This window comes from Schistosoma haematobium, chromosome 5 (genome assembly GCF_000699445.3).
Source record: "Schistosoma haematobium chromosome 5, whole genome shotgun sequence".
Taxonomy (NCBI): domain Eukaryota; kingdom Metazoa; phylum Platyhelminthes; class Trematoda; order Strigeidida; family Schistosomatidae; genus Schistosoma; species Schistosoma haematobium.
In genome coordinates, this window is record NC_067200.1 from 20,730,260 (window position 1) to 20,752,815 (window position 22,556).

General features: G+C 38.4%; 1 protein-coding gene across 1 annotated transcript; it reads left to right on the forward strand.

Moving 5' to 3' along the window:
- Positions 1-15,829: 15,829 nt before the first annotated feature.
- On the forward strand, positions 15,830-18,967 carry MS3_00009357 (uncharacterized protein). Its single transcript, XM_051217721.1, has one exon. It carries the CDS (start codon positions 16,451-16,453, stop codon positions 18,278-18,280), a length of 1,830 nt encoding a protein of 609 aa, XP_051065157.1. The 5' UTR covers positions 15,830-16,450; the 3' UTR covers positions 18,281-18,967.
- The last annotated feature ends 3,589 nt before the right edge of the window (positions 18,968-22,556 follow it).

A 22,556-nucleotide genomic window follows, 5' to 3' on the forward strand; every position in this document is an offset into this window, starting at 1 on the left:
CAGTGTTCAGCTGGACCTATTCACGATGATCGTAAGTCATTATATGTTGTATTAGTTTATATTTAGTATTTGCCTGGCAAGCCACTATTATGGGACCTGTATGTTCGTTTATTCCGTAATAATGTGCCTGTAGGCCGATAGTCCATATGAAGGTGGAGTCTTTTCCCTGAAAATACTATTTCCCACAGACTACCCTTTCAAACCCCCTAAAGTAAGCGTTGTATCACTCTCAAGCCAGCCTTGTGGCAGATCAGTTTCATGACGAAAATATATCATCCAAATATAAATCCCAGTGGTAGTATCTGCTTAGATATCCTCCGTGGACAATGGTCACCAGCCCTTACAATATCGAAAGGTAAACATTCGTATATAAATACTCAATTTGTGTCTAAATTAGTTCTACTCTCAATTTGCTCACTATTGACGGACCCCAATCCAGATGATCCTCTATGCCCAGATGTCGCACGTCAGTACAAAACAGATCGTAAGAAATACGATGAGTTAGCTCGAGAGTGGACACAGAAATATGCTATGGATCCTTGATACGGCACTACACAAAACATTTCGATAAACGTATTTTCTCCTTTCTTCTTGTACTCATTGATGACGTACGTGTTACATTTAAAGTCGGTTGTTTTTTTTCAGCCCTCGAGTAACCTTACTTTCTTATTCTATTCTTATTGGTTTGTCAGTTGTGCGTTTGTGAAAATGCTCTTAAGGTTGTCACGAGTATTTCTTCTTTTTTCGAACTAGACTTGTGCCGTGTTTAGTGACAGTTGGCGGTACAGGTTGGTTCACTCAGACGTTTTCATTTGTTTAAATATTTAATTGTATCAATTCACTTTACGAGAAATTCACTACTTGAGCAATTGCTGCTCGTGATACTCATAATCTAATCTTCTCAGAATTTAGTAATATGTTTATATTTGACCAAAGCTATTAAAACTTGTGTTTATTCAAGGGATTGATTTAAAGAAAAGTCTGATTTCATGTTGGGAAGAAGATAGCATCAATGAGAGTATCGGATTTTACGGCAGTCTAATCTTGTTTTTAAGTAGTAGTCTGTTTACTCGTGTTAAGGCGTGTATTTTCGTTAGCATAATACGCTTATTAGTTTGTATGAGGTTTTTAGTGACGATCCTAAGCATAGTTCTCTAGTTAATTCATATAACTACTGTTTCCAATTAATGTCCCTGCATGACTATCGTATTCTGACAAAATTAAAGCGGTTCATTATCTCATGTTGACTGCCATAAAACGGCCATTACTACTGTAAACTAATGTATCGTAGCGAGTCGAATAATAACTGAATCCTTTCATGGTTAGCAATTCTACTTCAGTAGACCAAATATTATAGCTTTGAGAAACGCATCAGCTCTGTTGAGCCCTAATAGAAATAGTTTAGCATAATCTAGTTAAGGATATTGTTACCGGAAAACCTTATCGAGACCTACTTTGGTACTTCTGATTTGTTTTGTTGTTAGCATCGGTTCGAAATAGTGTAGTTGCAAGTGGATTTTTGAAATCTTGCACCCATCTTCTCACCTGTTTTATAAACATAAACAACTACTTTCTTCATTTGACAGTATTTTGCCGTAGTTGTATATTTTATGGATAGTACTGTCGACCAATACAGTCCGTAATTTTTGTTACTGTGTAGTTACAACATCGTTTTTCACTCCTCAATGTAGTTATTTCTACTCAATACACAATTGGACCTGATACTTATGGTAATGTAAGCAATTTGTAACAGTCTTCCGTGTTGATGCACACCATTTGAGATGTGATTTCTAAGCTCGAATCTTTTGTTTGTTGAGATCAGAATCCACAAGTTCAAATTTTACTCGGTGATCCGCATATCTAGAACTGATTATCATCATGTTGTCTATGTATAGCTTTAACGGTCTTGCTTAACAAGTTAATTCAGGACAGGCTTTGGTCCTCTGATAGTTATCTTGCCCATTTCTTCACGCGAACTCTTGGTACTTTCGTTTCTGAAGTAGGCATAAATAGAACTTCCAGTACACTTGAAATTACGTTAATGAATATTGTTGGTTATTAATAATATATTTATGGACAAGAGAACCATGTAGTGTGCATTTCCGAGCCTTACCAAGTCCTGTCATACTGCTAATAGTTAGATTTTAGGGATCTGACGATGCTATAATGCGAGTTGGATGTCAGCACGAATGGAAGAACTTATTGTGGGTAGTGAGAACGGTAACGGCACATTTATGTTTAGGAAATAATTCTGTCTTAGCATGAGGTCGTTTGTACTTTCCGAATTGAAATATATATTTTATGCAATTCAAGGAAGTTTGTTTTGCTTATACTTTTTCGAAATCCATAGATTATAAGCTTCTGTCATGCGGTAATTCATCCACGAAAATAGCCGTTATTTTAAAGATTTCACCGTCATTAGAGTGCGACCACCCATAAGTCATGTGTCTGGAGGAAGTAATTTCCTCGAAAATCTGTAACCTACGCATGCCCTCTACTCCCTAAGATCGTTTTCTAACTATAAACTGTGCAGAGGACTAATGAGGAATATGCTCGTCCTTTGCTTAGCAGACGGTTTTCTCGCCTACGCGAAGGCTAACCAACTTTTCTGAATCCTTGACATGATTGTCATTTAACAACCGACTATGGTTCATGAGACTCCTGAGATAAGTAATGTATGTATGTTTCATCTATGCATATTTGACCGGAATAATAGCTTTATAGTGAAGAGGTTTTCAGCAATATAATTAGAATGAGTAAATTTATGGCACCTCAAAGTAACGGTAATTTTGTCACTGAAGTAAGTGGTGTATTTCCAAATTATATTGTTGGTGCACCGAAAAGTGTGATGAGATGATTCTACCACATCCTGACACTTGTTAAAGTCTCTTCGTCCGAATCTGAGTACACAGTGTTTTAGATTCGAACAAAACAGTCAGTCTATTTTCCGAACTTTGGTAGCGTAAAGTAAGAAGACAATTTCACTCGACAATGAATATTATTTATTTGCCCAATGCACTCTGAATAACAATCTGATCATATTTATTTGCAATTGATTGATCACCGGGTAGTGATCAGTGCTATGTGAGTCAAGTCTTTCTTAGTAGTGCTGGTTAAATGTGGTCACTAGTGTAAGTGGTTCGACATCGCGTGCATTATGTTAAAACAGGATGGTGTTTAGAGGTGGCCGTCAGGAAACGCTATACTTAGGTTTTGTGATGCCTGGTACTCTTCAATAAGGTGTAACTGTAATGTCACCGGTAGCCCGAATTGCGTGGTACTAATGTCCTTGATTGTGAATTTAATTGTAACTGGTGACCGGATGTGTTTTTGCAGCATCAGTCCCTTCAAAATTGCAGGCACACCTTGTTCGAGGGTGTAAGATATCACTGGACTTAGGTTAGGCTGTGGATCCTGCCGACTGCTTTCGGCTGCCACCTTAAATGATGTTACGTATATTTGTCATTTATATATGGAAGCTAACGAAGGATGAGTAATTGTGTAATGTGCTGTCATTGTGAACAACGGAGAGAGAGAGAGCGTTGTATGATGTCGATAAAATAAGTTTTTATATCATTCTAAGCATTGAAGTTGATTTACCAGGTTATGGGATGCAAGTTTAGGACAAATTATTTTTGTACTCATTGTCCTATAATCCACTCATCCTTCGATTTGCATTTATCTTTTAGTCGGTTGACATTCATTGTTTCTTCTCGCTGTGTATGTGTAAATGCCTTGAGTATATATGTGATCTTTGATGGAAATGTCTACTGTACATATATATAACACCAGGTTTTCACTGTGAACTGTCTTTTTAATAGTACTAGAAGTGGGAATTTGTGCTTACTGTCTGATAATCCCAATGGATTATTATATTAAAACTGTAAGCATTTAATTTCTAGACTTAATTGTATTTTGAGGATTTCAGAGTACTGGTGAACAAACTGTGCAGACTGTGGTTAATTCATTGTCTATATACTCTATAATTTATTTTAAACTTTACTCGAGTGGACAGTATTGAGGCGAGTTTCAGAATAATGAGTAAATCTGGAAATTGGTTGACGATGTTGGTGCTGTAGTGAAGCTTAATTGACCACGTTGTATGAAATATGTATCATGTAACCGAGCTTCCTTTCACCTCACATTTAGATGTGGATTCTTATGTAGGTGTTTTTGAAGAATGCTAAGTGTGTGTAGATTCAAAAGTGGTATCATTCCATGAATTCACTGAGTGTTGGACTGAGTTTAACGTGTAGGTGTAGATTACTTAATTAAGGTTCGAGTGGTTATCGTGACCGGCGATTAGAATTGTTGAATGACATAACTGAGAATCGGTCGCAATGATTCACGTAGGTGGATTGACAGTTCGCTTACCCATTGGATTTGCAAACTATTTTATGCTGCAATTTCATTCCTTCTACTCGAGTCATAACGTCCATGTCTAGTGTTTCGTACTCTCACTGATACTGTTACCACTTTCTTGTTTGTCTTCATAATTTCATCTGATTGTACAGACTATTAATATTTCTTTGTCTATGTACTTTGTAATTTATTTTGGAATTTAATCGAGCGTAGAATAATGGTTTGAGATTCAGATATATATAGGTCGGTAAAAGTCACAAAATGTTCTGTCGGAAATAAAAATAATTTAGGGAATCAATACTTCAATAGCAGGAACCATCTATCAAGTTTAATTTTGGTGGTCAGCTTCATGTCCAGCTTCGTGATCAATCAATTATAGGAAGCAACATGCCAAATCTGGAGGGAGAGCTTATAGAAATGCCGAAGTGTCCCTTTCAAGACGCTAGGACTGTGTGTGTTGATTATGATTCAGTGGATGAAATCGACTTCAAGGACATTAAGAATTCTGCTACATAACTTAATTATCCTAATCCGATTCATATTCAACGTCATACAGGTAGGCTTTTAATTAACGCAAATTGTCTTTCTCATGAAAATGTAGATAACAATAGATTGAAGAGTCATGAAACAGGTTACAGAGGTGATCACATGTATGGTAAATGTTTATCTTGTGGTTAATTTCACTTACGTAATTCGTCCATCCTGCGTCATGATGAGTACTTTAGGTGTGGTAAAATAGGGCTGTTCAGTTAGACGCGAGTAATACTGAACCTTGTAATTCGGATCGTATTAATTTAGGTGATTCCGATAATCATATACTATCCTTATTTAAAACTTCCAGTGGTTCACTTCACTCAGACCATGAATTGGTGCTGTTCAGTTGTGTCCCGAATTTATCCGTAAATTTACATAGTATTGTCTTGTATTTATGCTCATTGATGATTCCTGTGTACTTGATTGTGCTCTCATTACGAAGAAAATATATTCATTTTTGCTCATTTAGTTTCACATTTCTTTAATATTACTATCTCAAATATTCTTGGTTAGTATACCATTTGGAATGCTTCTGAATATCAGATTGGCATCATGATGGGGCCTGTGATTGGACAGTTGGGTACATATTCCAATTTCGAGGATTGCATAGTATGGTTTGAAATATGTAGCATGACCAAGACCGATGTCAGAGATGATAAAATTATGGCTGATACCCTCATATTCATCGGAAAGGATGACTACAGCTTCCTGAAAACTTTGTAGTTCCCAGATGAGCCCATTTAACTTCCTGACACAACTCTCAAACAACTACTCCAAAACCATGTAAAGCTTACTAATTTAGAATACCGTGAAAGAACGCAATTTCATAAAATGATCCGTCAGAATTACCAGAAGGGTAGCGAGTCAATCCTTGAATTGTAGTTACTACTTGCCTTAATGTTGTTACTGAATCGGCACCTTTCTAGAATTATATTGATTTGACTTATAATGTTTATGTAAATAGTTTAAAACAATCGACCAATCACTCACTAAGTATACGAAATATAAACTTTTCCGTTTTTACCATGTTTAACGTTTTTGGAATGAACCAATCAAATTAAAATAATATTAAAAGGAGTGAGGTAACATTCATTAGAAACCTTCTACGTAGTGAAAGTGAAAACAAGATGGATAGGTTTTTGATTATTTGACCACAGTAGCATTACCATGCACAATACAAATGAGAAAGAAACAGTTACCTAATAGCCTAATTAAATTATCTGTAGCGTTGTAAAGTCTAACATTTTGAACGGATACATCATTGTATACGATTGTACATTGATTTTAACCAATTGACGATCCATATACCTAAAGTAAAATGTTATCCTTGGTATGAATTGGCTAAATGGACAGTGATGTAGAGTTTGAAATATGGCAAAAAAACATCCGCTATAGACGACGCAAGTGACCACTTTTAAATGTTACCTTAATATGAAACAAAAAAAACTTATTCGGTTCAATGTATCATCTGTGTATTAGCGATATGTTTACTGCGAATAGTTATGGGTTGTTCAGTTAATTACATATTTTAGACTCACAAATTATGGTTATATGTTCTGCATATTTACAATTTATTTGATGGAGTAATTTGATATATTGACGCGCTGCATAACCAACACATACAATTTACAGTTAAATGTTACATCAACCAATCATAATAATGCAATGCAGTTTCATACTGTATACTTCGAATTTGAGTTTTTGATTGTGTCTTGTTGAGTTTCTGGATTTATTTTGATTGGTACTATTTCGTTATATTAATTTAAATTCACATCTACCATTGCAACACGAATGGATCCAAATAACTTGGGGAAAATGCCCATCAGCGAGTCGCCCCGGGAAGTAAGAGATTATTTGGAATACTTTAATGTTTCATGTTTGTGACATAACTTCAAGGGAGATATTATTTCAGCTCATCTTATTATTGCGATTGTGAGAGAAGCTTGTAGTTTGTTAAAGAACCTTACTTATCCTGGCAAACATATTCTACTTCCGTACAACCATCTAAAGAGGTTATCAACAGATCATTTTCACGTAACATTCGGAACATGTGAAATAACTCAGTGAGACAAGTTAGTTTATGCTCCAATCTGACTACTAGAGATTTCATTCCACTTCAGACGCTAGCTTCTGGGTGCAATCTTAGTGAACAACTCCATATACAACTTTATGACCGTGTGATTGCTGATATACATGGTCTCAAACTAGAGGACAAGGCCAACCAAATTGATTCTTGAATGACAATTCACCCAGTACATTTAGAAGTCAAGGATGATCTCATCTTCTTTAACTGTTCCAAGCAACCAATAAAGGGAAAATTAAACGGATGAAAGCGTGAGTAAACGGAAAATTCGATTTTTCTCTTTGACGTTGATTATGTAGGGGAAACGTTGATTTTCCTCCCTCATATCCTGTGTTTGGGGGGAAACTTGTGAGGAAGTATATGTAAAATACCGTGTTACGATATGCCACTTCCTGTACTTAGATCTTCATAATTATCCATAAAATGAGGTACTGTTCAATAACACGACAATAACTATCATTAGCACATGTTAAAAAATACAGACGCAGGGAATTCTCCTGGATGCATGTATCCAAGCTTCGTTGTTTGTTTAAGTAAATTGTTCCGACATGCGTGGTGGTCATCACAAATATTTCGTGAGATGCAAGTGAGTGGCGTGCTCTCTGTTTTTATGTTCATTATCACTAAATACCTTGTTTGTCCTGTAAGATTGGTCCAGTAAAAGTCAGTGAGAGAGCTTGTAGACGTAGGGCAACATTGAGCTTGTCAAGCGTTCTTGGTTGCTATAAATCGACTTATATCACATGGTGGGATAAAATGCGAACAGCTTTCATGAAAAAACCACACTCCCTTTCGATTACTCAGTTCGTTAACGAAAACTGTTTTTAGGAGTGATTTATGTTGCATTGATAGCAGTCAACACTGTGTAGCCGTAAATAAATCCCCAAAATAAATAGCTCTGTAAGTTTTCGACATTGGATGATGACCATATGTTTTAGTGGACTCATCAAGCTGAAGGCGCTCGGTCAGGCATCCGCACCAGATCACGTGTGGTAACGCCGTGCTCAACATCAACCGCAATCGCTAGCCAGATTAGATCAGAGAATTCCGGTATTTTGGTTATCGCCAAATACACTCTTCCGATCTCCTCGACTCTGTCTTTTGATTTCTCTGGGTGGTTACGAATTATATTAGAAGGTGTCACTGGTAGAAGCGTTGTCAAACACTGATTACCTTTGTCATCTTCATTGGTGAGCCCGACGTGATCTGGTACACCTTATTGCAACTGTGAGTTTGTTCCTTTTTGGGATTTTTATATATTATTGCCTTATTTTTTTAATTTTCATACATTGTGATATTTTTTCCAGGTGTCTCAGTATATCTATATTTTTCCCTCGTATTCTCGTACTTAATATACCCCTATGACTGAACAGACTCCTATGGTATTTAAGATTAAGACTATATCCCCATCCTCGTTCCAGCTCATGCCCTTCTGGCCCGACAATATCGAAGCCTGGTTCTGTTACACAGAAGCCGACTTCCACGAGCACGGCGTTAACGACACACGTGCACAATTCCTCACAGTAGTCAAGGCACTGCCGCGCGAATTCAACAGGTACGTAACACCTAGTATGTTTACTAGCGACGTTTCCGATCCTTACGAAATCTTAAAACGCTCGATTCTTAAACGAGGAGACCTATCCGATCGACGAAGGTTAGATCAACTCTTCAATAACATCGACCTGCAACACGGTTCTGCGACGGACATGTTACAAAGGATGAGAGAGGTTATAGGCCTAAGAACTTTCGACGAAGGTCTATTCAAACAACTCTTCTTGTCTAAACTTCCCCAAGAGGTGCAAGCGGTTCTGGTTTCGTTTCAGAACAACGCCTTAGACGAACTGGCCGCATCTGCTGATCGTATCTTAGAAATTACGAAATCCTCTACTACCTAGGTATTTTCAGTCAAAGAAAAGCCTCAAACGACTCAGAATGACATAACCGAGTTATATCATACACTCACGCGTTATCTTAATCTTCGTACCGACCGTAATCGCTCGCACACCCCACGTAGAAGCATTTCACGTAAGCGATCTGTCTCTAGACCACGAGAGACAGATAACCCCGACTGGTGCTGGTATCATAACCAGTATGGAAAGTTTTCCAGAAATTGCAGAAAACCCTGCAATTTTCCCAACACGAAACCGAGTGACTCGAAAAACAACTCGGGAAACTTCGAAACCGGCACGCGTTAACGGCAACCGTAGCCGGCGAACATAGCCGTCTGTTGTACGTCACAGATGTGACAACGAGAGTTCGCTACCTCGTCGACACTGGCGCAGAAGTTAGCGTTCTCCCAGCAAATCCTAACGACCGACTTCACGAATCGACCCTAAACTTACAGGCGGCAAACGGAAAACCGATCGCTACGTATGGCAAAAGGTACGTTTACCTTAACGTGGGTTTACGCAAACCCCTTCACTGGATCTTCGTTGTTGCAGATGTTTCTATGCCAATTATTGATATGGACCTTCTACAACACCATAATCTAATCATCGATACTCGCAAACGGAGGCTAGTAGACGGGAACACTAATTTATCCGTTTGCGTAACTTCTTTTTCTGGTTGCAGATTATCTACATTCACGATTAAGAATACGATAGACCCATTCTATCAACCACTACTCGATAAGTATTCTGGGATACACCAAACGCAACCGAAATTGCCGTGTGTAACCAGCAACGTTGCGGATCACGTCACTACTACAGGACCACCTGCATTCTCAAAAGCACGCCGACCAGCTCCCGAAAAGCTAAGGTTGGCCAAAAACGAATTCGACCACATGATAGACTTAGGTATCATAAGACCGTCAAACAGCCCATGGGCATTTTCGTTGCACATGGTTCCTAAAAAGGACAGCAACGACTAGCATCCAACTGGTGACTATCAGCGATTGAATGCGTAAACCATTCCCGATCGTTACCCGTTGCCTCACATTCACGATTTGACAGCTACCTTGAAAGGTACAACTGTCTTTTCGAAAATCGACTTGCTTAAAGCGTATAACCAAATCCCTATGGCTACTGACGACATACCGAAAACAGCTATCATAACTCCCTTCGGACTCTATGAAATTTTGCGAATGCCTTTCGGTCTAAGAAACGCTGCACAAACATTCCAAAGATTCATAGACGACGTTTTTCGAGGTCTCAACTTCGTACATGCGTATGTTGACGACTGCCTAATCGCAAGTCCGGAGAGAGAAACACATCTCAAGCATCTGGATCTTGTTTTCGAACGATTACAAATACATGGCATCACTGTAAACGTTCAGAAATGCCAAATTGGAACCGACTCATTAGACTTTCTGGGACACACAATAGATGCGCAAGGTATTCGACCCCTTAGGACCAAAGTGGCGGCAATTCTGGATTACCCAGAACCGACCACCGTCAAGCAACTACGAACGTTTAACGGCCTCGTAAGTTTCTATAGACGTTTCATACCGAAATGCGCATTACTCATGAAACCTCTTATCGACCAACTTCGTGGAAATACGAAATCGATTAATTTGGAGGATACCGCACGAAAAGCATTCTCCACAGTTAAGGAACTGATCGCTAAAGCAACAATGCTTGCTCATCAGGACGCTGAAGCACCCATTAGTATCGCAGTAGACGCATCCGACTCAGCAATCGGAGGAGTCTTACAACAATGGGTTAACAAATCTTGGCAACCCTTAGCATTTTTCTTTAGACGGTTGCTAGACACCGAATCGAGGTACAGAATATTCGGTAGGGAACTTCTAGCTATGCATTTTGCTGTACGGCATTTTCAGCACTACATCGAAGGCCGTGAATCTACCCTTTTCACTGACCATAAACCTCTTACTTTCTCTTTAAGTTCCTCTTCAGACAAGTACTCATCACGTGCGTCTTGACAACTGGAATACATTTCGCAGTTTACTTCAGACATTCAACACATTTCTGCAGCAAACAATGTAGTCGCAGACGCCTTGTCTTGAATAACTTCCTTCAACAGTTTCCAAGGCATCGACCTTATGAAACTCGTCCAGCTTCAAAAAGAAAACACTGATCTTCAGCACGAGTTATCCTCTACAACCCCTAAACTACGCATCAAACCGATGAGAACAGGTAAGGAAACCTTACTTTGTGACACATCTACAGGTACGGATCGCCCAGTTGGGCCGAAACTTTATCAACGCAACGCATACGAAGGACCTTTCAAAGTTCTTCAACGTGAACCGAAGTACTATATAATCGATAAGAACGGAACCAACGATAGCATCAGCATCGATCGCCTCAAAGCAGCGTATTTAGAAGGAAATCCTATCTACGTCGATTTTCCTTCGGTAGAATCGAACGACACGACTCCACTCATAATTCCTCGATCGATAACCAACACACGCGATGATACTCCGAATGTATCTGAAAATAAACTTAAAACGACGCATTCTGGAAGAAGAGTTAGATTCCCAGTACATTTAAACGACTATTGCACGTAAGGCACTACTAGACATTTGATATTATCTCGATCTTTCTTTTTACGATATATAATATATTTAAAAAAGAAAAAACAATTTTAATATGCTTATATATTTTTATTTCAAAAAACAAAAAATTTTTTCAACGATATTACGTGTAAATTAGTTTATATTCCATTTTTTCGCCGACATTGTGTTTCTACGCACATACGAGTGTATTTCGACATGCACTTGCATTTTCTTTTTTCCTTTCCAGGACGGCTGGAAAAGACGATAAAAAGAACGATGACGTTTATGAGGAGCTGAAATTTTCATTGTACATTTTCTTTTTTTACTATGTTGTACCACGGTCCCATATAGTAAGGAAAGACGACCAGACGCTGCTACACTTAGTAAGCTATCAGAAGAGTGTTTACCAACGACAAACTCGCTGGGTTTAAACTTCTAGCTGGCCACGTCTTAGGGTCATCACTAACCCACTAGGGGGAGTGATCTGTAGCGGTAAATAAATCCCCAAAATAAATAGCTCTGTAAGTTTTCGACATTGGATGATGACCATATGTTTTAGTGGACTCATCAAGCTGAAGGCGCTCGGTCAGGCATCCGCACCAGATCACGTGTGGTAACGCCGTGCTCAACATCAACCGCAATCGCTAGCCAGATTAGATCAGAGAATTCCGATATATTGGTCATCGCCAAATATACTCTTCCGATCTCCTCGACTCTGTCTTTTGATTTCCCTTGGTGGGTACAAATTATATTAGGAGGTGTTGCTGGTAGAAGCGTTGTCAAACACTGAATACCTGTGCCATCTTCAGTATCATTAGTTTGTAGTTTGTACGAATACTGCATCCACTGCAGCTTAGTTGGTGTCTGAGATTCCTGTGATTGATTGTACGTCTTCTCTTTGGGTCTGTGCCGTGTTGATACGGCTTCATATGAATAAATATAGTCTATATGATCTAGCATGCACACATTGGAAATGTAACTAACAACGGGAGTTGGAACAGGCACACTTGGACCATAGTGAACTTTTCTCAACCAAAAACGTTTTTTAGTGCCTGAATCGCAAAGCCAAAATTTGGTGAAGTTTTGAAGAAAACTTCAAGTCACTTAGAAAAAGAATCAATGACTACAAGTGCAAAGTACTGTCGAAAATTTGACCATGATAGTCTGCATTTATATACTCTCAAGCCGTGAAGTCCTCTTCGAAGGGTGATCTTTCAAAATTGTTTGTTGTACGGCATATATTTGCATTTATATCCTGCTGCCGACATTGAGGCTCTGCCAGGGATTTCGTGGAGCTGTGATATAGCTCGGCATGAGAGCATTTTCGTTTGCTACCATAACAATAGAACTGATACCAGAATTGTGGGCCTGTCACAATGTAACCACCTAGTCTATAAAATCTTACCTAAAGGTCACACCAATGTCTATACTGACTCGTTAAACCTAACAATCAGTGGTTTCATGTTCAGCATTTCTAAAAATAACACTTGGCCTGGGAATAGAATGAGATGTTTAACATTACGAGGAATGAGTCGCAAAAAATGACTACACTTGCAAGGCCAAACGGTGCCATACTAAACCTGTGTTCACGCGTAAACATTTTTGACTTCGAAGTGTTTCATGTTGAATGTCAATCTTCTCAGTATTTATATGTTCAGATTGAAATTCCATGAGGTTAATAATAAGCATACTTTTCTTCATATGCCAATAAGAAGAAAGATCATATTTCTGATGTTTCGTGACTTAATAAAAGCCACTTCGTGAGGTTAGGAACAAACACTACTGCATTTCACACCGTCAGATTCAACTTGACAATGAACTGATACTAAATCATGTATGATTGTCGCGCGCCGGGTTTTACAAAACGAATAACAAGAGTCCTTCAGATTAACTTAAAGATAAACCAAAGATAGCAAAAGAGTTACTGTAAGATCCATTTTGAATGCCTTGTGTGTTTGTTAAAATCCCTCCATGTATATACTTGCACTTTGTTCCTATTGATCCTCTTAGTTGTACATTGTTAACTTTTGGACTACATTTGAATTGTTAATCTTTGTATTTTATTATAGTTTTTGTTTTTACCACACCTTCACTAATTCCCCATGTTTCTTCCCGAACTGCACTTATGTTGTTTTACTTTATACTAAGTCTGAGCGGCAGTCATTTTGGTTGGTTCCTGCCTTTGATTGCTTGACCTGTGTTGACTGGAATTGTGCATTTTGGTTGTGAATTGAAGCACTCTTCCAGAATTGAAAACACTGTGTTATAGAGCGACCAATTATTACCTTTTGAACGAATCTGTACGTGATCTATCCAGACAGGATAGAATAACATTTATTTGTGGTGATTGGTAATTTTCTTGCATTCTTTATCAACTTTCTTATTTATTGTAGTTTAGATTTGATCAATTAAACAATTATTGGTTGGATAGCTGTGTGGTTATATTTGTTTAGGTAATAATGTATACTTAAATTTATGATAAATTATAGAACCGCTATTTTACCCAATTACCTTGTTTTGGTTTCAAACGGGCGAGGGCGCGTATCGAACTTATCCAGGCAGCTGTCCAGCAGTCCAAACGTGGTTTGGATCCTACAGTTACAGGCTGCAAATTTCAAATATTTGATTTGATTCTTAATGTGCACAGGACAAAAATCTAATCGAGGATCAGTTAATCGTCAAACCAATCGAAATTACAATCAAGGACAATGGTTTAGTATGAAGCTATTATAACAAGTCACCCTAAGATGCATAGTAATAACCGATGGTTAATAGTTTAACTTATTTAGGCGTTACGAGAGAACTGGAGACATTTGATTGATTGAGAACTTTTGTATTTGATTATAATTTTGTTGTATTTTCGATGTATCTGTTTTACTCAACATCTGAAGTTGTTTATTTATATCTTTGTCTTCGAGCATTTTGTTTTCCCTTTGTCTTTGTTTCGGTATTTGGAAGTTTTTGCTCCGGAATCTAATAAATTGAAGGTTTATTCTATAATTGTTATAGATATTACTACAACGATATTTCGGTCAATTACTTGTAATTTGCGAATAAAGTTTGGTGCCTGAATTGGAGTTTGAGTCTATTGTTATTTTTTTCGTAAGTTACAAGAGGATCGATTTAGCGTGCTTTGATAACGGAAGAGAGCAAACACGTGAACGTAAGAGAATGGTACAAGTATTTTGTATTGAGATGTAGGGCTATAAGATAGAAAAACAATCAATGTTGTAGAAATACAGAAAGTCAGATAGCCTTTATGCAAACGCTCTGTCAGTTTGTTGATTCCCAGATGCATATGGATTAGTAAGCTAACTGAAGAAACAGAAGTATAACTACGGAGAGAAAAATTGCCAACTACTTTATTAGTTAGCTGATCAAGCTTTTGCTATCTGTATAGTCACGGGAGATTCTCTCTACCTCACCACTGCCTGATTGCGATAAAAATATGTACTACTACAAATCCATATAAATTATTATCATAAATCCTTCTATTACTTAAATATACTGATAATCAGGAGAATTTCGAACAGGCGATTCGTTGAGAATGAGTGTATGCGCAATAAAAATGATCTAAGCTCATTGTTCTTATGTCCAACAAACCAAAACTTCATACTCATACTTCCCCAAATGTGGAATAAAGTAGAAATTGACTCATTTCAAATGGAGGGATTATGAGTAGTTGAATTTGGTAAAACTTATGTTCCACAAGACTTTGCATGTTATCAGTTAAGTAAATCTTTGCAAGATGGCGAACAGTAAGCAATGACTATATGATTGTTGGGGAGAGCATAAGTTGTAACCAGGGATAGGTCAACTGGTTTTGTTGAAATCAGATGGTTTTACTACACAACCATAGATCCCAACGATGAATACTTCACGAAGTAATAGACCTACTAAGCGACCTAGGATTTGCCACAGTTGTTGGTTAGAGCTTTTGAACAAAGATAGACCGTCGTAGTTCAGTTGAAGCTTCAGTTCGCTGAAACTGATTTTACGTAGGCAATTTTCTGAAACCCTCAGGAAACTTGTTTTTTTTCACTATGGTAGTAGACTCCTATTTCCAGAAACATTGGTTCTACGTTACGGCAATGATGTAATATACTTATGAAAGACATGGGAATTTTGGAATGTACACTCGAAGAATATCTAGAATTCTATATGTAAGATCCATTTTGAAGGTTTTATGTGTTGGTGAAAATCCCTCCATGTATATACTTGTACTTTATTCCTATTGATCACATTAGTTGTACATTGTTGTATTTTGATTACATTTGAATTGTTAATATTTGTATTTTTGTTATAGTTTTTGTTTTTATTACGCATTCACTAAGTTTGTGTTTCTTCCTGAACTGCATCTGCGTTGTTTTACTTGACACTTGTTCTTGGCGGTAGCCATATTGATTTGTTCCTCCTGTTGTGTGTGATCTATCCAGTCAGGATAGAATAACGTTCATTTGTTGTGATTGGTAATTTTTCCTCATCTTCTATCAACTTCTTTATTTATTGTAATTTAGATTTAATTGATTGAACAATCATTGGTTGAATAGCCGGGTGATAATATTTGTTTAGGTAATGATTTACATTAAATTTATTATGAATTATAGAACCGCTAGTTACCCGATTACTTGTTCTGATTTCGACGGGAAAGGGCGCATGTCTAAAGTCCCTGGTAGGCTATTCTTCAACATCCAAACCGTAGTTTGGATCCTACAGTTCTAAACAATTATTACTTGGCCGAAATCCTTTGGTAATCGTTCACGGATTTTCTGGAAATAATTGGTCGTGTCGCTTATAATGCCAGTTAATCGTCGAAGGAGATCAGGCTCAAAGTTCGTCGATGTTAACGAAGAATCCCCTATTGTCAAGCAAGTGCCTTTTGACGTCCTTAAGGGTCATGGTTCAGACTTAAATAGGGTTAATTATCATGGCAGTGATTCTAGCCTTAATTCGATGTCAGATGATGTAAAAATCTTAGTTTAAAGGAGGAGCAAAGGCCTGAATTACTAGGAAAGAGCATGTCGCCTATAGTCCACGTTGTTGGCCCAGAGCTACCAAAGGTTGAATTGAGTTATATCGATGGAGAGCCAAGAGGTTATTGGAAATTTATAAGGCAATTTGAGACGTATGTAGCATCAAGAGTCACGGATGATAGCCAGCGCTTGCTCTATTTGATACACTACTGTAAGGGCAAGGCTAAAACAGCTATTGAAGGTTGCGTCATGATGGAGGCATCCTCTGGCTATAAAAGAGCAAGGGAGATTTTAAAACGTTTTTTCGGACAGCCTCACGTAATTGCTCGAGAAACACTAGAGGACTTATTCAGTGCTGTGAATTTTGAGTATATTGACGGGGAGCAACTATCAAATTTGGCTATTAAAATGGAAAACTGTGCCATGGTCTTGGAGCAGATGAATTATACTTCTGATCTAAATTCCTTAGTTACCTTGGAAAGAATAGTGAGACTCTTGCCTCAACCTATGCAAGCCCAGTGGGCGGACTGGGTGGATAAATTGACTGAAGATAACAGGGAACCGACCTTCGACGAGCTCACTCAGTTTATCGCATCGCGTGCGAGAGTGGCTTGTAGTAGATTTGGACGGTTAGCAAACCGTTCTAGAAAAGGACATAACGTGAAGACGAACTGTCACGTGCAATCAGAGCAAGGGAATAGTTCGACAATGAAAACTAAATGCAGTATGTGTTCGTACGACCATGCCATTGATAAATGTCCACAGTTCTTAGTGCTTACAGTTCAAGACCGATGGTCTCACGCTAAAAGCAAGGGTATCTGTTTCGTCTGTCTTAGACAAGGACATAAGGTTAATGAATGTAAGATGACAAGGCTCTGTAAGGTTGACAGTTGCGGGAGGAGACATCACGCTCTGCTGCACACTGACTCGACAAGCAACGTCGTAAATGATAAGCCATCATGCCCGGAATATAGGAAAAGAGTTATTAATCATACCAGTAAGATACAGACACTAGAGAACGAAATACGTAAGCCTTATGACGTAGAGTTTTCAGATGCTTATTCAAGTGATAAATCATTATCAGTAGACGACAAGGTGGCTATAAAGATTGTGGAAGGTGGCACGCGCTTCGGCAACGGTCATTTTGTAGTTTCTATACCTTGGAAAAAGAATCCAGATATGAAAGTGGATAACTATGAAGTAGCAAACCGTAGATTACAAAGTTTGAAGGGTATGTTGTCGAAGGATGTCAGTCTGCACATCAAGTATATCGAAAGTACTGAAAGTGATTTTACTAAGACTTATGCGGAGAGGGTCTTTGAAATATATCTGCAGTCTTATTATCGCCCTCGATGGTATTTACCTCATCGTGCAATATTAAACATGAAAAAACCAGATCTTAGAGTGGTCCTTGATTGTGCCGCCCAGTTTGCAGGGGTTCCCCGAAATGATATGATTTATCAAGAACTCGATACTACCGTTGAGTTAATGTGTATATTATTAAGTTTTCGCAAGGAGGCAGTTGCAATCCCTGCAGATGTTGAAGAAATGTTCATGCAAGTGAATGTCCCTGAGTCTGATCGAGGAGCTTCAAGATTTCTGTGGTGGCAGGAGGGGGACATGTCGAGAGGACCGTCTGAGTTTCAAATGACAACTCATGCATTTGGTGCCACATCATCGCCCTTTCGTGCGAACCTTGCCTTGAATAAGACGGCCCAAATATTCTCTGACGATTATGATAGTTATGTCGTAGATACTGTCAAGAATAATTTCTATGTTGATGATTGCTTGATATCTATTCCCACTTGTGATCAAGCAAAGAGTTTCGTTAAGCATATAAGTGAATTATTATGTAGAGGAAGTATGCAAAAATGACCGATCTTGAATCTTGGTTCAAATGTCCTATTTTATTGCATGGCGAGTTTTATATAACAATCACTGACTGTACGGAACCTACTCTTGACGATATTGAGTTTAGAAAAACTGCTGTGGTTAACTTGAGTAGTATAAAGTACAACAAGACACCTGTTCTCTTTTATTATTCCGAGTGGTTGAAATTAGTCAGAGCTGTAACCTGGTTTAAAAGGTTCATCGAATTCCTGATGGTACTTCGTTTGCCGAGTTGTGAAGGACCCGTTCATCTAGGATGTTTAAAGGTCAAAGAGCTTGAGATTGCCAAGCGTAAGATTTTATTGATGGCTCAGAGAGAAGTGTATGGAGAATTACTTAGTGAATTTAAAAACAGCAGTAAAGTAGTAAGCCATGATGGTCTGAAAGGTTTATCGTTGATAATGCTTGATGGGTTACTCTGCGTTGGAGGTCGACTAAGATACTCAGATTTCCCAAATGCTTTTAGATATCCAGTAATTTTACCTAGTCGACACTTAGTGACGGAAATGATAATTAGACATTGTCATAAAGAACAAGGACACGTAGGAAGATCATTAGAAAAAGGGTATGGATATGTGTTTACTTGTTTGCAAACATGGGCAGTACATATTGAAATGATGTGTAGTTTGATTACTGATTCATTTTTAATGGCTCTATTACGTTTTATTGGAAGAAGAAGGAAACCTCCAGAGATTTACAGTGTCAGTGCGTCAAGCTTCGTGGGGACAGTTTCTGAGTTAAGCAAGTTTGTGCAGCAGTCGAATCAGAAGATAAACATTGAATTGTCAGCGAGGCCCTCATCCAACAGCATGGGTGGAGTTTGGGGAAGAGTGATTAGGTCTATATCACGACTGTTATTGTTCATCATCAGAGAACAGGTGAAGCAGGCCTCCTTGAAGCTTTGGATTAGTCTTTGTTGTTATTAATGTAGTTAGGTCGAGTAGGCGTACTGTTGTAAGTCCTACTCGTTCCTATGGTGTGATATGTTATATAATGAACCATGACCGTAGGCATCAAGGTAGCTTGTGTGATATGGAGGGATTTTGGGGGCCGGTGTAAGATCCATTTTGAAGGTCTTGTATGTTGGTGAAAATCCCTCCATGTATATACTTGTACTTTATTCCTATTGATCACATTAGTTGTACATTGTTGTATTTTGATTACATTTGAATTGTTAATATTTGTATTTTTGTTATAGTTTTTGTTTTTATTACGCATTCACTAAGATTGTGCTTCTTCCTGAACTGCATCTGTGTTGTTTTACTTGACACTTGTTCTTGGCGGTAGCCATATTGATTTGTTCCTCCTGTTGTGTGTGATCTATCCAGTCAGGATAGAATAACGTTCATTTGTTGTGATTGGTAATTTTTCCTCATCTTCTATCAACTTCTTTATTTATTGTAATTTAGATTTAATTGATTGAACAATCATTGGTTGAATAACCGGGTGATAATATTTGTTTAGGTAATCATTTAAATTAAATTTATTATGAATTATAGAACTGCTAGTTACCCGATTACTTGTTCTGATTTCGACGGGAAAGGGCGCGTGTCTAAAGTCCCCGGTAGGCTATTCTTCAACATCCAAACCGTAGTTTGGATCCTACAGTTCTAAACAAATATTACTTGGCCGAAATCCTTTGGTAATCGTTCGCGGATTTTCTGGAAATAATTGGTCATTTCGCTTATAATGCCAGTTAATCGTCGAAGGAAATGAAGCTCAAAGTTCGTCGATGTTAACGAAGAATCCCCTATTGTCAAGCAAGTGCCTTTTGACGTCCTTAAGGGTCATGGTTCAGACCTAAATAGGGTTAATTATCATGGCAGTGATTCTAGCCTTAATTCGATGTCAGATGATGTAAAAAATCTTAGTTTAAAGGAGGAGCAAAGGCCTGAATTACTAGGAAAGAGCATGTCGCCTATAGTCCACGTTGTTGGCCCAGAGCTACCAAAGGTTGAATTGAGTTATATCGATGGAGAGCCAAGAGGTTATTGGAAATTTATAAGGCAATTTGAGACGTATGTAGCATCAAGAGTCACGGATGATAGCCAGCGCTTGCTCTATTTGATACACTATTGTAAGGGCAAGGCTAAAACAGCTGTTGAAGGTTGCGTCATGATGGAGGCATCCTCTGGCTATAAAAGAGCAAGGGAGATTTTAGAACGTTTTTTCGGACAGTCTCACGTAACTGCTCGAGGAACACTAGAGGACTTATTCAGTGCTGTGAATTTTGAGTATATTGATGGGGACCAACTAACAAATTTGGCTATTAAGATGGAAAACTGTGCCATGGTCTTGGAACAGATGAATTATACTTCTGATCTAAATTCCCTAGTTACCTTGGAAAGAATAGTGAGACTCTTGCCTCAACCTATGCAAGCCCAGTGGGCGGACTGGGTGGATAAATTGACTGAAGATAACAGGGAACCGACATTCGACGAGCTCACTCAGTTTATCGCATCGCGTGCGAGAGTGGCTTGTAGTAGATTTGGACGGTTAGCAAACCGTTCTAGAAAAGGACATAACGTAAAGACGAACTGTCACGTGCAATCAGAGCAAGGGAATAGTTCGACAATGAAAACTAAATGCAGTATGTGTTCGTACGACCATGCCATTGATAAATGTCCACAGTTCTTAGCGCTTACAGTTCAAGACCGATGGTCTCACGCTTAAAGCAAGGGTATCTGTTTCGTCTGTCTTAGACAAGGACATAAGGTTAATGAATGTAAGATGACAAGGCTCTGTAAGGTTGACAGTTGCGGGAGGAGACATCACGCTCTGCTGCACACTGACTCGACAAGCAACGTCGTAAATGATAAGCCATCATGCCCGGAATATAGGAAAAGAGTTGTTAATCATATCAGTAAGATACAGACATTAGAGAACGAAATACGTAAGCCTTATGACGTAGAGTTTTCAGATGCTTATTCAAGTGATAAATCATTATCAGTAGACGACAAGGTGGCTATAAAGATTGTGGAAGGTGGCACGCGCTTCGACAACGGTCATTTTGTAGTTTCTTTACCGTGGGAAAAGAATCCAGATATGAAAGTGGATAATTATGAAGTAGCAAACCGTAGATTACAAAGTTTGAAGGGTATGTTGTCGAAGGATGTCAGTCCGCATATCAGGTATATCAAAAGTACTGAAAGTGATTTTACTAAGACTTATGCGGAGAGGGTCTTTGAAATATATCTGCAGTCTTATTATCGCCCTCGATGGTATTTACCTCATCGTGCAATATTAAACATGAAAAACCAGATCTTAGAGTGGTCCTTGATTGTGCCGCCCAGTTTGCAGGGGTTTCCCCAAATGATGTGATTTATCAAGAACCCGATACCACCTCTGAGTTAAGGTGTATATTATTAAGTTTTCGCAAGGAGGCAGTTGCAATCCCTGCAAATGTTGAAGAAATGTTCATGCAAGTGAATGTCCCTGAGTCTGATCGAGGAGCTTCAAGATTTCTGTGGTGGCAGGAGGGGGACATATCGAGAGAACCGTCTGAGTTTCAAATGACAACTCATGCATTTGGTGTCACATCATCGCCCTTTCGTGCGAACCTTGCCCTGAATAAGACGGCCCAAATATTCTCTGATGGTTATGTTGTAGATGATGTCAAGAATAATTTCTATGTTGATGATTGCTTGATATCCATTCCCACTTGTGATCAAGCAAAGAGTTTCGTTAAGCATATAAGTGAATTATTATGTAGAGGAAGTATACAAAAAATGACCGATCTTGAATCCTGGTTCAAATGTCCTATTTTATTGCATGGCGAGTTTTATATAACAATCACTGACTGTACGGAACCTACTCTTGACGATATTGAGTTTAGAAAAACTGCTGTGGTTAACTTGAGTAGTATAAAGTACAACAAGACACCTGTTCTCTTTTATTATTCCGAGTGGATGAAATTAGTCAGAGCTGTAACCTGGTTTAGAAGGTTCATCGAATTCCTGATGGTACTTCGTTTACCGAGTTGTGAAGGATCCGTTCATCTAGGATGTTTAAAGGTCAAAGAGCTTGAGATTGCCAAGCGTAAGATTTTATTGATGGTTCAGAGAGAAGTGTATGGAGAATTACTTAGTGAATTTAAGAACAGCAGTAAAGTAGTAAGTCATGATGATCTGAAAGGTTTATCGTTGATGATGCTTGATGGGTTACTCTGCGTTGGAGGTCGACTAAGATACTCAGATTTCCCAAATGCTTTTAAACATCCGGTAATTTTACCTAGTCGACACTTAGTGACGGAAATGATAAT